The 13,529-nt window shown below is 38.4% G+C and overlaps 1 protein-coding gene across 1 annotated transcript; it reads right to left on the reverse strand.

Moving 5' to 3' along the window:
- On the reverse strand, positions 1–9,807 carry LOC127423380 (monocarboxylate transporter 4-like). Its single transcript, XM_051667632.1, has 5 exons — positions 9,587–9,807; positions 5,179–5,430; positions 4,787–4,930; positions 3,515–4,291; positions 1–1,771 (listed from the first exon to the last, which is right to left on the reverse strand). Exons 2-5 carry the CDS (start codon positions 5,399–5,401, stop codon positions 1,371–1,373), a joined length of 1,545 nt encoding a protein of 514 aa, XP_051523592.1. The 5' UTR covers positions 5,402–5,430; positions 9,587–9,807; the 3' UTR covers positions 1–1,370.
- Between the last annotated feature and the right edge of the window lie 3,722 nt (positions 9,808–13,529).

Consider the following 13,529-nt stretch of genomic DNA (forward strand, 5'->3'; position numbering starts at 1 on the left):
TCCATTGGAAAGAGGAGGGATGCATTTATTTCTAGAATGATTCACAACAAATTGAGTATGGCTACAAATCAGACTTAAGGCACAACCAAAAACAATCTCTAGTACAAAAAAGAAAACAATTAGAAGAGGGTCACTACTTACAAATTGCTAGTGAAATACATACAAAAAAAAAGGAGGTAAAAAGGTTTAATAGGTCCCATATCATTTTTATAGTACTATTTGGTTTCCAAAAAGGTGCCCACTGAAATGTCTCAAAATCAATACATTTGAATTAGTGTTGAATGAACTAAAAATAACCGACATATGTACAAGCTCACTAAATGGTCCTCCCCTTCATATTGATGCAGTTGGACTGAACGCACACCGACATTTGAAATTTAGATGAATAAATGTAGTTAAAGTGGTGTAGCTGCCAAATGACATCAGCATGTCTACTAAAAATACTGCTAAAAGTTAAAATTAAATAGCAAAATACACTATAAAAATATGTAACAGAGCGGTGCTCTATGACAATAATATTCTTTGAAACACCACACAAAAATACTTCAAAGCATATCTGAATTCTGTACATTCCGCAAGAACACATTCAAGTGTTCAATTTAAAGAGACTATAACTCGGACCGTGTTTCATACAAACCTGCTCAACTGTTCATTTGTTCTTAGCATTCCATATGGGCAGGTCAAGTCCGTTAGGATTTGTCTGAAACACAGAACTTTGATACAACCTTAAAAAAAAAACCAACCAATTATTATTCTTAAACTCCTGTGCGCTCTCAGCTCCAGATTAAAAACGATACAGTAGATTATAATGGTAATATAAACAATCCATATTAGCAAATACTGTATGCCACAAAGAAGCAAGCTGGTAATCTTCACTATAATGCTGGTGCCCTGCTCTGATGGAGTGTATACTGGCCAAAAATGCAGTACAACTGGAATAAAAAGGTTAAAAACATAAAATTCTCTTGCACATTTAAAATGTTCACATTTTAAAACAACTCAAATGTTCTGAATAAATAACCAAATAAATAGCCGTATTCTTACACCCTTGACAAATCTTTGTTATTGTCAGAAGAACCTTTTTAAACTAGACAATGTATGAGAACATCTCCTGTCATCTGTTGTTAGCAAGCAAGGCAGTGAAAGGCCTAAATCACTTCAGGTGCATGTGTTATATCTGAACTGCAGAGCAGGTTGAAAAGCGGTCCTCTATAACCAGATGAGACACACACTCCAAGCGCAATACAGAAAAGCATACACCACAACATCAAACACACAAACGAGTTTAACATCTCGGTTTCCATAGACCGGGCACATTCATGAGTCCTACTAGGGTCGTATTGCCATACTTCTTGTTCTACAGTCGATCTTCACAAAGAGGATTCAGGTTCTACTACAACACCGTTTGTTTCCATCACTTTTTTGGAAACGTTCTCAAGCTCTATCGAGTCCACTTCAATGCTATCGGGCTCTTTAACCTTAGTGTTCTCAGACTTTGTAGCCATTTCCTGAACGCTCCGCTCAACTTGCTCCTTCCCAATCTCACCAGTACCACCTCCGTTGGCTTTCTGCTCATGTTGCGTTTTGTTGAGCTCCTCCATCTCTGCCTCAGTAATGGCCATCTCCATCTTGGCTGGAGGGTCAGGCTCTTGGGGCTTCTTCTTGATGAAGAGGAAGTTACAGATGGCGAGCACAAGTGCCGAGATGACAACCTCACAGCCAGCTAGCAGGAAGACGTACATGTAGTTCTTTGTGGCATCCAGAAGGCGACCTGTGAAATGGAACACGGAAACTTAAGTGATATCAACTCCTGTGTGGAGTGGATAATTTTTGTGGCTAACATTTCAGAGGTCATTCAAGGCTCAAAGAAAACATTCATGACCTAGGAGCTGCAGTTGCCAGTGTTGGGACAATAATAACAGATAATTTGCTCTGGGTCTTTGGGTAAAACAAAAAAAAAAAAAAAAAAAAAAAAAAAAAAGAAGAAATGAAAAACCCCAACAAGGAGTGCCTAATAATGAACCATGTGGTTTTCCATAATTAGAGGGTCTTTGTTACCCTTTAAAAAAAAAAAAAAAAAAAAAAAAGAGCTCACATACTGAAAGTTACGTGAAGGGCCACCTACACCCCTACTACAGTGTTTATATATATTCCTTGACCATTTGAGTTAGAGAATGTGCTATTTTCTTTGTTAGGTAATCTGCAACAGTCTGGTTCGGGAAGTAAAAATCTCGCTAATTTATTCCATGGGGAATTGATTTTTAACAATAACATTTAAACATTTAAACGACTGACCTTCCATGAGTTTCAAGGTTGTTAATTGATGGTATATGCTTCTGTTGAAGCCATTAGTCTGTGTCATAAAACTTCATTTTTAATAAATTGCGTTTAATAGCAGAATTTGTGGTGAATAACTACTCTACCCATGTTCCTGAAGAGAAAGATCCATCAAATCAGAGAATGGACCTTATTCGTAGTAACGCCATCTTTTTCTTTTTTATCCCCTTTTCTCCCCAATTTGGAATGCCCAATTCCCACTACTTAGTAGGTCCTCGTGGTGGCGCGATTACTCCCCTCAATCCGGGTGTCGGAGGACAAGTCTCAGTTGCCTCCACTTATGAGACAGTCAGTCCGCGCATCTTATCACGTGGCTCGTTGTGCGTGACACCGCAGAGACTCCCAGCATGTGGAGACTCATGCTACACTCCGCGATCCACGCGCCCCATTAAAAGCAAGAACAACTAATCGCGACCACGAGGAGGTTACCCCATGTAACTCTACCCTCCCTAGCAACCAGGCCAATTTGGTTGCTTAGGAGACCTGTCTGGAGTCACTCAGCACACCCTGGATTCGAACTCGCGACTCCAGGGGTGGTAGTCCACAGTAACACCATCTTTAATTCTTGACTGGAATGGACTGAAAGGCTGCGAGGGACAGACTTAGTCTCTTCAGTGGGTTTTTACAGTTGTTTAAAGTGTTTTGGATCGTTCTGCTGCCGAAACATGGAAAAAAACAGCTTTACAAGAAATGTCAGAGGACAAAAACCTCCAGAAAACAAGAGTTGTGGAAAATGGCATGTGATCTAGGAGCTTCATACAGTTCTGCTACTGAAGAGACTGCAAGTCTATGAACGTAAAAAAAAAATATGGTGTTACTGTGAATAAGGTCTATTGTGGTAAAGTCGGTTTCCCTACACTTTCAAACCACTGTATATTTGAATATGAAACTTGCAATAAACTTTAATTGTTTCCATACTTAAACTTGATTGAAAGTTGATTGAAACTACAATCCCAAGATCTTGTACCTTTGTCTTTTTGTCCAATTTTCAAATAATATATATATTTTTTTTTGCTTCAAATCAAAGTTTGTAATGTTATGATTCACCACTGGATTTCATGAAATCCCTATGGAAAAAAACTAATTGGAAAAAATACCTCCGGTGTTGTGCCAAAATTGTACTCACCACTACCTAATTGGTTCCTATCCCTAAAGCAAATCTAAAAGAAAAACTGACCTGCTCCAGGTGGTCCCACCAACACAGCAAAGGCTTCAACCAACAGCACCAAGCCGATAGCACTGGAGAACTTCTCGGTTCCCACAATGGCCATCAATACTTCAAACTGTAAGGCTCCAACCATGCCGTAGGAGATACCAAAGAAGATGCAGAACACCACAAGAGCGGAGTAGTCTTTTGCCAGGGAGCCGACAAGATCGGTGATGCCATTGAAGAGCATAGCGAAACTGAAGAGGTAGACACATCGTGGACGCACCCACTTGAGCCCAGCGATGATACCACATGTGGGCCTGGCAAAGATATCGATGAACCCCAGTATGGTGAGCAACAAGGAAGACTTTGTGTCCTCATTGCCCAATTCCTTGGCGTAGCTTACCACAAACACAGGAGGCACAAAAAGACCTAGCACCATAATGGCTGCAGCAACCGTGTAAATCACAAAGCCACGATCTTTGAAGACAGTGAAATCAAGCAGCTTGGGTTTTGGTTTAGTATTTGTTTCCGTCACATTTTCGTTCACCTCATTCTTCTTTTTTGGAGCCATCAAGGGCCTCATGAGAGCCCCACAGGCACAGCAGTTTAGCAGCAAGCCTCCAAGGATAAGGAAGCCTCCTCGCCAGCCATACTTGTACTGAAGAATCTGGCCAAGAGGAGACAAACAGCACAGAGCCACAGGACTTCCAGCTGCAGCGAGACCATTGGCCAAGGGCCTTTTCTCACTGAAGTATCTGTTCAGCATGATGAGTGATGGTTGAAAGTTCAAGGCAAGACCCAAACCTGCAGAACATTATATACTGTAAGACCGTTAATAGGTCGACATTTTTTACGTTTACATGGTCCACAAATGAAAATACACATTTACAATACAAATTATATTATCATCATAATTTAAGTTGAATTTTTACATTAATTTCCAATGTTTTTTTAATATTGGCTGCCCCTTTTGCTTTAATGACAGCACACACTTAAATGACAGCTTGCATGGACTCAAAGTTATTTAAAACTTAATGAACCATTTTATCCCGGCATTACTGAAGAATGTTGTAGAGCATCTTGGCTTCAATGGAAGCAAGTAAATCTGACCTTTTGTACAAAGGAGTTGTCATTGTCACAAATCTGCTTACACTAGTGAGTTTTGAAAAACGAAAAACAAAATCTGAGATTCTGCACCATTTCTTGGTTTCTAACCAAGCACATTTGTAACGTTGTTTATATTTTTCACAAGTGGACTCAATATTTTGCACCTATAAAATATTATTTTATAATGCTCACCTGTTATGACCCCCGTGCTGAGATATATGTGAAAGATGTTGGTTGCAAAGGATGCCAAGATCATACCCAAGGAGGCAAAAAGGCCACCCACCATCATCACAGGGCGACACCCAAACCGGTTCACCAAGATGCTACATATTGGCCCTGCAACAAGCAAACTACTGTTAGCATTTAGAATACATAAGGGTAAAAAAAGCACATTGCATGAGCTGGCTTTACAGATAACCTGGACACATTGTGACTGGACATTTACATAGGATGGCAGCTCTTTTGCATTCTTGGCACTTTTCCACAGCCAGATACTTTTAAGCCAACTTATTATATACAGCATGGTCTTCAAAATGGCATGAAGTTATATCTTGTCCCTGCAGCCTGCCAGTAGAAATCTCTACCTGAGCCGTAAAGCATTGCTAGAAGAATAGAGGAGATCCAAGCGGTGTCACTGTAGCCCACTCCAAACTCCCTGATGAGCTCTTTGAAGAAGACGCTGACTGCTTTGGGGAAGGCATAGGAAAAGCCAGTAATGACAAAGCAGCCAAAAAGGACAGCCCAACCCCATCCTCCATCAGGTGCCTTGACCCCGCTGTTGCCAGTGTCCACTACCACTCCACCCATGATGCTTCGTACAGGTCAGGTCTCTCAAACTGTACAAAAAAAAAAAAACAAACAGAAAGTGTCAAAGAACACTGATAATACTTAAAGGAATAGCCTAAGTTCACCCAAAAAAAAAAAAAATTTACATTTTGTCATTTACTCTCCCTCATGTAGCTCCGAACGCATGTCTGTCTTTCCTCCAAGGAACACAAATGGAGATAGGCAGAAGGTTAGCTAATTCATCATTCACTTTTATCTGTTTTCCAAACATTGAAAGTGAATGGTGACTAAGGCTGTCAGTTCGAACACTGCCTAACATCCCCTTTTTCTGTTCTCTGAAAGTCAGTCATATGGGTTTGGAACAACCTATGGAGGAGTTAATTAGCCTAAACCTTTTGATTCTACAGCAAAGAAAAAAAAAATTAAATTGGATTTGCCATAATCTATTATCACCAGAACTGCAAACACTTTAATTCACTAGTGAATTTATGCATACAGCTGGTTTTCTCCTTGACACCCTGAATTAACACCCTCCCTCAGTCATGTTCCTTCCAAGAGCCACATGTCTTCTCTGCAGTATTACATTCTGGGTACAATGTGTTAAATGGATTACTTACAAGTATCACAAGTTATGACTTTTAAAGCACCAGTCACTAGTGGTTTTAATTTCAAATCAGAGAGTAGTAATTATGTTGCCTCAAATATACTGCGCAATGTATGAACTGCCATGCCCTTTTAGATTTCTCAACACTCACGTAGTTGTTGTCAAAACATGCAGTTGATGCATAGACAACTTCCTTAAAGTCACCGTTAAATGCCTTGATGACCGCAGTTCATTTTGGTGTTTCGAAACATTTCCTACTGAAACAGAAAGTGGGGGCAGGACATGTCGAACAACTCATCCCATTTTTTTTTAAATGGCCAATAGGCTTAAGTTCAGCCATAAACACACATACCCCTTTCCACCATGCTGCTCATGTCAGAGCTGCTTACCAGGGAAATTTGAGAAGTGATCTCAATACCGGCCAGCTTTTAAAAAGTCTTGGGAACTGAACAATTATCTAACTGACAACATAAATCCATAACCAGCCTACAAACTCATACAGCAGATTGCAATATTTGCTAACAACGAGGCCGGAGCTGTTGTGCAAGTCCAGTGCAGATGAATAAGAAACAAGCGAGTAAAAGATAATACATTCGTGTTTTGAAATCACAATACACAAGCATAAAGAATAAAGACATTTAAAGCTCTACATTCCAAGAGACCTCCGGCTGTACAAAAAAAATAAAAATAAACTCCAGCAACTTTCCTCGTGTCCAGCTCGCATGTTGGTGTGTCCCATTCAGAAGTAATCATCCCTATGCCCTACTCCCTTTGAATACAATTACCCTTCACACTGAGAGAGAGCTTCAGATGGCTGAAGTTGATAACGGTCCGTCAGAACTCATTTTAAACAATTTGTATTGGAAATACTGGAATGACTCCGCAGCATGGATTGTGCTCCCTTCGAAGTGCCCTGTGAAGGCATGAACAGTGCAAGTTAGCACACAGCCAGACACGCTGAACAGCTGTAGGGAGAGGGTGTGTTCTCATTCTAGAAAGTATTTGATTGAATAAGGTTTATTAGCCTGAAGAGAGACTGCAGATTTGAAATGCTTATATCTTCTGAAAACGAACGATCAACATTTAGAAGTACACTAGCATATAGATTACCTTATAGCTAATAGATATGGACTAAAAGCAGCAAAACTTTCATTTTTACTTCACAGTGTCTTTTAAACTTCCACACATTTAACAGTATAGTTAACAAAATAGCAACTTGATTCAAACACAAAGAAAATTTCACTTTTCACTACTCTAAATGAAAATGTGATGCGGGATTCAGCACACACTATGAAAGCAAGGACAGAATGGTCAACCTTTTAAAATTTACCTTGTTAAAGGGAAAAAATGCTTCATGATTCATTAGACTGAAGAGACTAATCAATGCTTTGGAGTGAATGCTCATTTATTGCAAAATATAACTCATTTACAAAATGCTGCTGGACACCTGGACCTTTTTAGAGTCAACATGGATTCAATCAATATGTGATCTAAAACTAGTCATTTAGCAGATGCCTTTATCCAAAGTGACTTCCAAATGAGGAACATAATTTGCAATTTCAAACAAATGTCAACAGTATCATCTAAATGCTATAAACATCTATGGTAGATTAAAAAACAATTTATGTTAATCAATTAGCTCTAAAATACTTGAACAACTAGAAATACAACACAACTTCAGATCTTATCAATAGTATCAAATGCAGTTGGTGTGACAGCCTACAAGCGGACGTAAGTGGATAAAAAGAAACTTCTAAATGGATAAATGCAATATATGTTGTAGAGAAATTGCATTAGTTAAGTAATCAACCATTCAGCCAACCTACCTTGCTCAGGGCCTCTGAAAAAGGATTCTTCAAAACTGCGCAGAACCTCTTACATATTATCTTCCTCTCTATGAGGCATCAGGGGGCATGAGTTATGGTGGAACAACTCCGATGTAGAAAAACCCAGAGCCCCTCAACCTTTAACCACTACAGAGCCCAAGCCAAGAATCTCTATCCTAAATTAAGACCCTCTTGTGGCACTGATTGCAATGAATACAATCACCTCTCATATGGAGGAAAGACTACAGAGTAACTTGACTTGGTCTATCCTCACTTTTATAGATTTATATGCAATATGTGTAGATGGGATTAAAAAGTTAGAAGGAATAATTTACTGTCAGGATTCAATTCAGAAAGGCCACTTCATAATAATTGACACTTCTTGTCCATACTAATTAGTGGCACGTGCTTATTTTAATTGGTCAATCGAATTTTCAGACTCATTTTATGTTTTGTATTCTTTATATTTTTGTTGTTTAACTACCCTTAGAAAAGTACTGCGATGGTACTATCAGAAAGTCTTTTATTTACTTAGATATCAACCTCTGCATTTTACTATAGGGAAAAGCGTAACTATCAACTAGCGTGTTACGACAGTAAGTCACAGTTTGCGGATACCATACAAACGAATACGGAGAGCCGTAAACTGACACCTATCTGTCGAAAAATTGTCCGCGTTTCTCTTATAAAACAGCTATTTTATCGTAGTAAACTCCACACATAGTTAATTCCAAAAGGATTGTTTAGTGTTAAACATGTCGAAGATTAGTGGACAGGCGTCAGTTCATTAAATGACGATCTGTTTGCTCAAAAAAGCAGTTTATTCAGCGTAATGAAGGATCTCTTCCATAGACATCCATTAAAAACGGCCTCTTGTCTCCTCGCAAGTGTTCCGCCCATAGAATGTCTACGGGACACCTGCGTACTGCGTTATTCTATTTTAGGCTAAGCTTGTAGGCTCACATTATATAAGGATTCTCGTATATTTAAACCGCATTTTGTTTTCATTTACAAAGAGGGCAGGGTATTCGAACGTGTATGCACACAGCTTTTTATTTATTTGTTTATTTATTTATTTATTTGTGGATTCAATAATTATTGATGCTAAGAAGAAAATTAAGGCAGCTCTACAATAGGCAGTTTTCCTATCCTTTGAATTTGAGCACCACTAGGCAAGATGCGGAGCAAATATTGAAGAATATTTTATTTCGTTCTATTTATTGAATTTTTATTTGTAGTTCTGTATCTAAACATTTGAATGAAGAGTGTCTGATGCATCGACGCTCTATGGTCTACGTGCTAAACGTGACTTTCATACTCTCTCTTCTCCACCAATAAGATAAACCCGATAAACCTAGCGCTGGCACTTCACATGAGTACAAGTACCCAATACTACCCTACAATTCTTAAGTATATCAAAAAACAAAAACAAACAATTACTCGATTATTATTAGACTGCCTGCTGTAAAAATAAGACTAATCGCACATATGTGACGTTGTATCGGTATGAGGCTTGACCTGTTGGAGATGTGTATATTCGATACAGCGTACATTTTCAAAGTTATATCTGCTATGATATTTGGGGGGCAAAAAGAGCATTGTAGGTATTCTCGCGCTTTTCCGTACCAGAACCTGTTACTTGTTGTCAACACCAAAGGCGGATTCAGCATCCACCGCCCTGCCTCACGCACGCGTTCGTGGCTTGCACAAAATCACCCAATCATCATCTCCGACACACGATGACAATTTTTAAGACATCAGTACTCAAATGCATACCTTAATGATGTTTAGTTATTAAGGTTTTCCTCTGATGATGCTCTCCTGGGACCAGGATCATCACGTTCGCGCAGCAAACATCTTTATAGTAGCACTTGAATGAGATCCGGAGCTTCACTGGTGCTCATCTGAATGTAGTGCCTGATCTGACCGGAGCCTTTTCTGTCACCAATGAATCACTTGAATCATGCTGACGCGCAGTCAATGATGCGGCTATGTAGATGGAACTACGTGCGTTTTATCCCCCCTTCACTCTCTCTCTCTCTCTCTCTCTCTCTCTCTCTCTCTCTCTCTCTCTCTCTCTCTCTCTCTCTCTCTCTCTCTCGTTCTCTCTCCCTCTCTCTCTCTCTTATCCCCATACAACCCATGTGCTCTAGGGATTTAAAGAGGATTTATGGATTTTTCCTGCTTGTTGGATATTGGCTTAGCTGGGTACTGCACAAAAGCATTGTATGGCAATTTTCCTTTTCATATAATAATATAGCAAATATCAGTGTTCAATGTTTTTAACGTCCACAGATGAACCTGAGTCGTTGCAAAACAGGATGATGACACGTCCTTGAAATTCTGCATTCTCATCTGCTTACAACTGAAAACAAGGTTTACTGTAATATAATTGCTATTGACGGCTGTAGGCTTGCTATATCATGACAATTATATAGACTGATCGGCTATTATAAAAATAGAAAAGGTCAAGTCAAGATTAGCTGAGGAAATGGAAATGATATTTTTACTTGAGTGAGTTGCAGCATCTATATGCTTCTGAAAAAAGCCCTAATGTGCTAAATTCGTATGGAGAAATGAGAGGAAAAGCGGCATTTCTTTTCTACACATAGAAATTAGAATGTGACAGCAGGCAGGAAGAAACCACGTGAGTTTCCTGTTTCATTTTGCGTCAGTTCAGTTGTACATTGTAGCTACCGGGAAAAAAAGTATGTCACGTTTGGTAAAATGTCAACCAATGAAAAGGCTTAGTTGCTCAACTCATATTTAAATTTTGACAGGGAGTTACCATATGTACAGAAGCGTGTCATAGGCTACTCTATTGGGCAACACTTTTAAATAATAGGGTTCAAAACAGTGTTACTATAAATGCAAACTTTAATACAGTGAAAAAGACACTCTATTAGCATAACATAAATATATATAAATAAATAAACATTTCCAACATTCTTTTGAATGTCCATGTATTAAAATTAAATATTTAATGCCATGAGTGTAACTTCATTTACTATTACTATTATTTTGAATGGCCATGGAAAATGAAGCAATGTGATAACAATTTTACCTGGTCGCAAAATGTAGTCCATTAATTTACATGATGAACTTTCACCTTTTGCTGACCCTTTATGCTTTGCAGAGCTAATGTGTGCTTCTAAATCATTTGCATCTTTATTAGCAACTGTCATACATTCTGTTTCCCACGGATCTCGACCTGGACAAAAGCATGGGAATTTTTGGTGCAAGTCTTCTGTAAATTTGCTCTTTCGTTTGGGAATTGTTTCCACTCAGCTGTCATTTGCTGCTACTGTCAAGCAACTGTTTGATGCTGAACACAACAGCGCTTCGCGCGTTCGCGGAGAGATTGACAGGCAGGGATTTGGCCAATAGTTGCTGCAAGCCTCTTATAATTGACCAATTGGTGTGCGAGAAGGCGGGACTTATAAAGAGGGGTTAAAGCAATGCAAAAATGCACAAATTTAGAAAACCTTTTTTTAAGGTCCGAAAAAGAGGACATGTCTGGGAAAAAGAGGACGTATGGTCACCCTAGGTAAGGATATGCATGTCTACTCTTAAACATTGGGAAGTGTTGCATATTTGTTTCATTGATTGAGGTATACTGTCATTGTTTACATGTTTTGCAGATGAAGGAAGATACAAAGTATCAATGGACGAACTCACCGTAAACCAAAACATCAGCTGTCCTCTGGTTGCTGTCAGCTATATGTTCAGCCTCTTCTATGTGCTGAACATCATGTACCCCAAGGGAGCAGCCCTGATTATGGAGTTTTTCCAGAGGTATATTTTGACAATGTTCTTTGTCCATTTTAAAGTATACTTCATGTTGCAATGTAAAGTGACATGATACATTTGTTTGTGTTTGCCACAGGAGCCTGTTGGGTATAAATCCAGAACGTGGGTCTAAAGCAGAAAAAAGGGCACAAAACAGTACAGAATTCCACCAAAACTGCTTCGATTCCTGTCAGACCTGAGTGACTTTCAGAATCCTTGGAAGATTTAAAGGTCATTACACACTCCCCTTTGTTTCTCACACTGTCTCTCTCTCTCTCTCTCTCTGTCGATATCTTTCTCCCCACCTCTGTCTTTCCAACTCTCTCTCATTGCGTCTCTGACACACAATAAATCACCACAGTTGGAAGTGTAATGTTAGTTTGTATTAATATAAATATTTTGCTTTTGTTTTACAGTCATAGAAGTAGCATCTGGAACGGAACACTCTGGAGAGGACGTAAGCTTGGGGCTGTGGGGTAAGGGGCTGCTGGAGTGTTGAGAGCCACTGGCCAGTACACATGGGATAAAGGAACATGAGACCCAACCATCAAACCAATATGTAGAGAGACGTCCTGTAGTGTCTAATTACAGTACTGGTGCTCGGATGAAAAAAGAAATCATTTACGAAAGGTGGACAAGCGTCTTTGCCATTTTTGGAGTAATTAGATCAATAGTGATCCAGTGGGTTTTGAGAATGATCCTTCTAGCTTCAGTGGGTGGATTCTGCACTGACAGTGTTCTGTTTTCATATGACGAACACACACATTAGAGCAGACAACACACCCATGAGCAGGACCGACATTTCTACAACAGCACGACTGCTGCCATTCTCTCTGGATCTCTTTTTAAGGGGACTCCCAGATTTTTTACCATCTTCTGCCTTTTTGTGTAACAGTTTAACCTTACAAGGGTTTATTCAACATAATCCTCCTTTATAGGCTCTGTTATGTCTTAGTTCTATGCCTAAAATTTACAAAAATTGTGTACTTTTGAAACCTGTTGATCTGCACCTCTATTCCTGAACTGCATTTTGCATTTGACCCATGAAATTGGTCATTTTCAATTTTACATGTTCATATCCCAACTGCTGAGGATGTCATGAAGTTTCATGTTGAAATTTATTTATTTTTTTTATGGGTGTTTCAGTTTGTAATGGGCCATTTTGATCCAGACTAGTCACACATCTAAAACAGTGATTTTAAAAGATTTTTTTTAGGGATATCCTATTTTTTTATTAAATCATAGATCATCAGTTTTTATTGCAGAAGATTTGTTAAAAAATTTTTTTAACAAGAGTTATCACTGTAGGTACACAGTTAACTAACAGAAATGTTTCATTTTTTTTAATTACAGGACAAAGTCGGGGTAATGAGATGCCAGTATATTTTCTGTTATTTTATGGATTTTATTTAATATTTGCAGTTTTTTTTTTTACTATAGATACACTATTAAATAATAGAAAATGTCCTGTTTTTTATTGTAGGTATACCATTAAAACACAGAAAATACATTGTTTTGTTTTTTTACAGTGGGCACACTGACAATCAACAGAAAATTTCAGTTTTTTAATTATGGAACAAAGTCCGGGTAATGAGATGCCAGTATATTTTCTGTTATTTTATGGATTTTATTTAATATTTGCAGTTTTTTTTTTTTACTATAGATACACTATTAAATAATAGAAAATGTCCTGTTTTTTATTGTAGGTATACCATTAAAACACAGAAAATACATTGTTTTGTTTTTTTACAGTGGGCACACTGACAATCAACAGAAAATTTCAGTTTTTTAATTATGGAACAAAGTCCGGGTAATGAGCTGCCAGTACTTTTTCTGTTATTTTACGGATTTATTTCTTAGAGTGTATATACAGTATACAGTGTTAGGAATACATGTAATGGGATTACGTATTTAAAAATACAAAATATAA

Source organism: Myxocyprinus asiaticus, chromosome 32, assembly GCF_019703515.2.
Source record: "Myxocyprinus asiaticus isolate MX2 ecotype Aquarium Trade chromosome 32, UBuf_Myxa_2, whole genome shotgun sequence".
Taxonomy (NCBI): Eukaryota; Metazoa; Chordata; class Actinopteri; order Cypriniformes; family Catostomidae; genus Myxocyprinus; species Myxocyprinus asiaticus.

Coding starts and splice junctions, on each gene's coding strand:
- LOC127423380 (XM_051667632.1), bottom strand. CDS start 5,401: ATGGGTGGAGTGGTAGTGGACACTGGCAACAGCGGGGTCAAGGCACCT. Junction 4,292..4,786: donor CAGCACGGGGGTCATAACAG/GTGAGCATTATA, acceptor AATGTTCTGCAG/GTTTGGGTCTTGCCTTGAAC. Junction 1,772..3,514: donor GGTGGGACCACCTGGAGCAG/GTCAGTTTTTCT, acceptor TCCATTTCACAG/GTCGCCTTCTGGATGCCACA.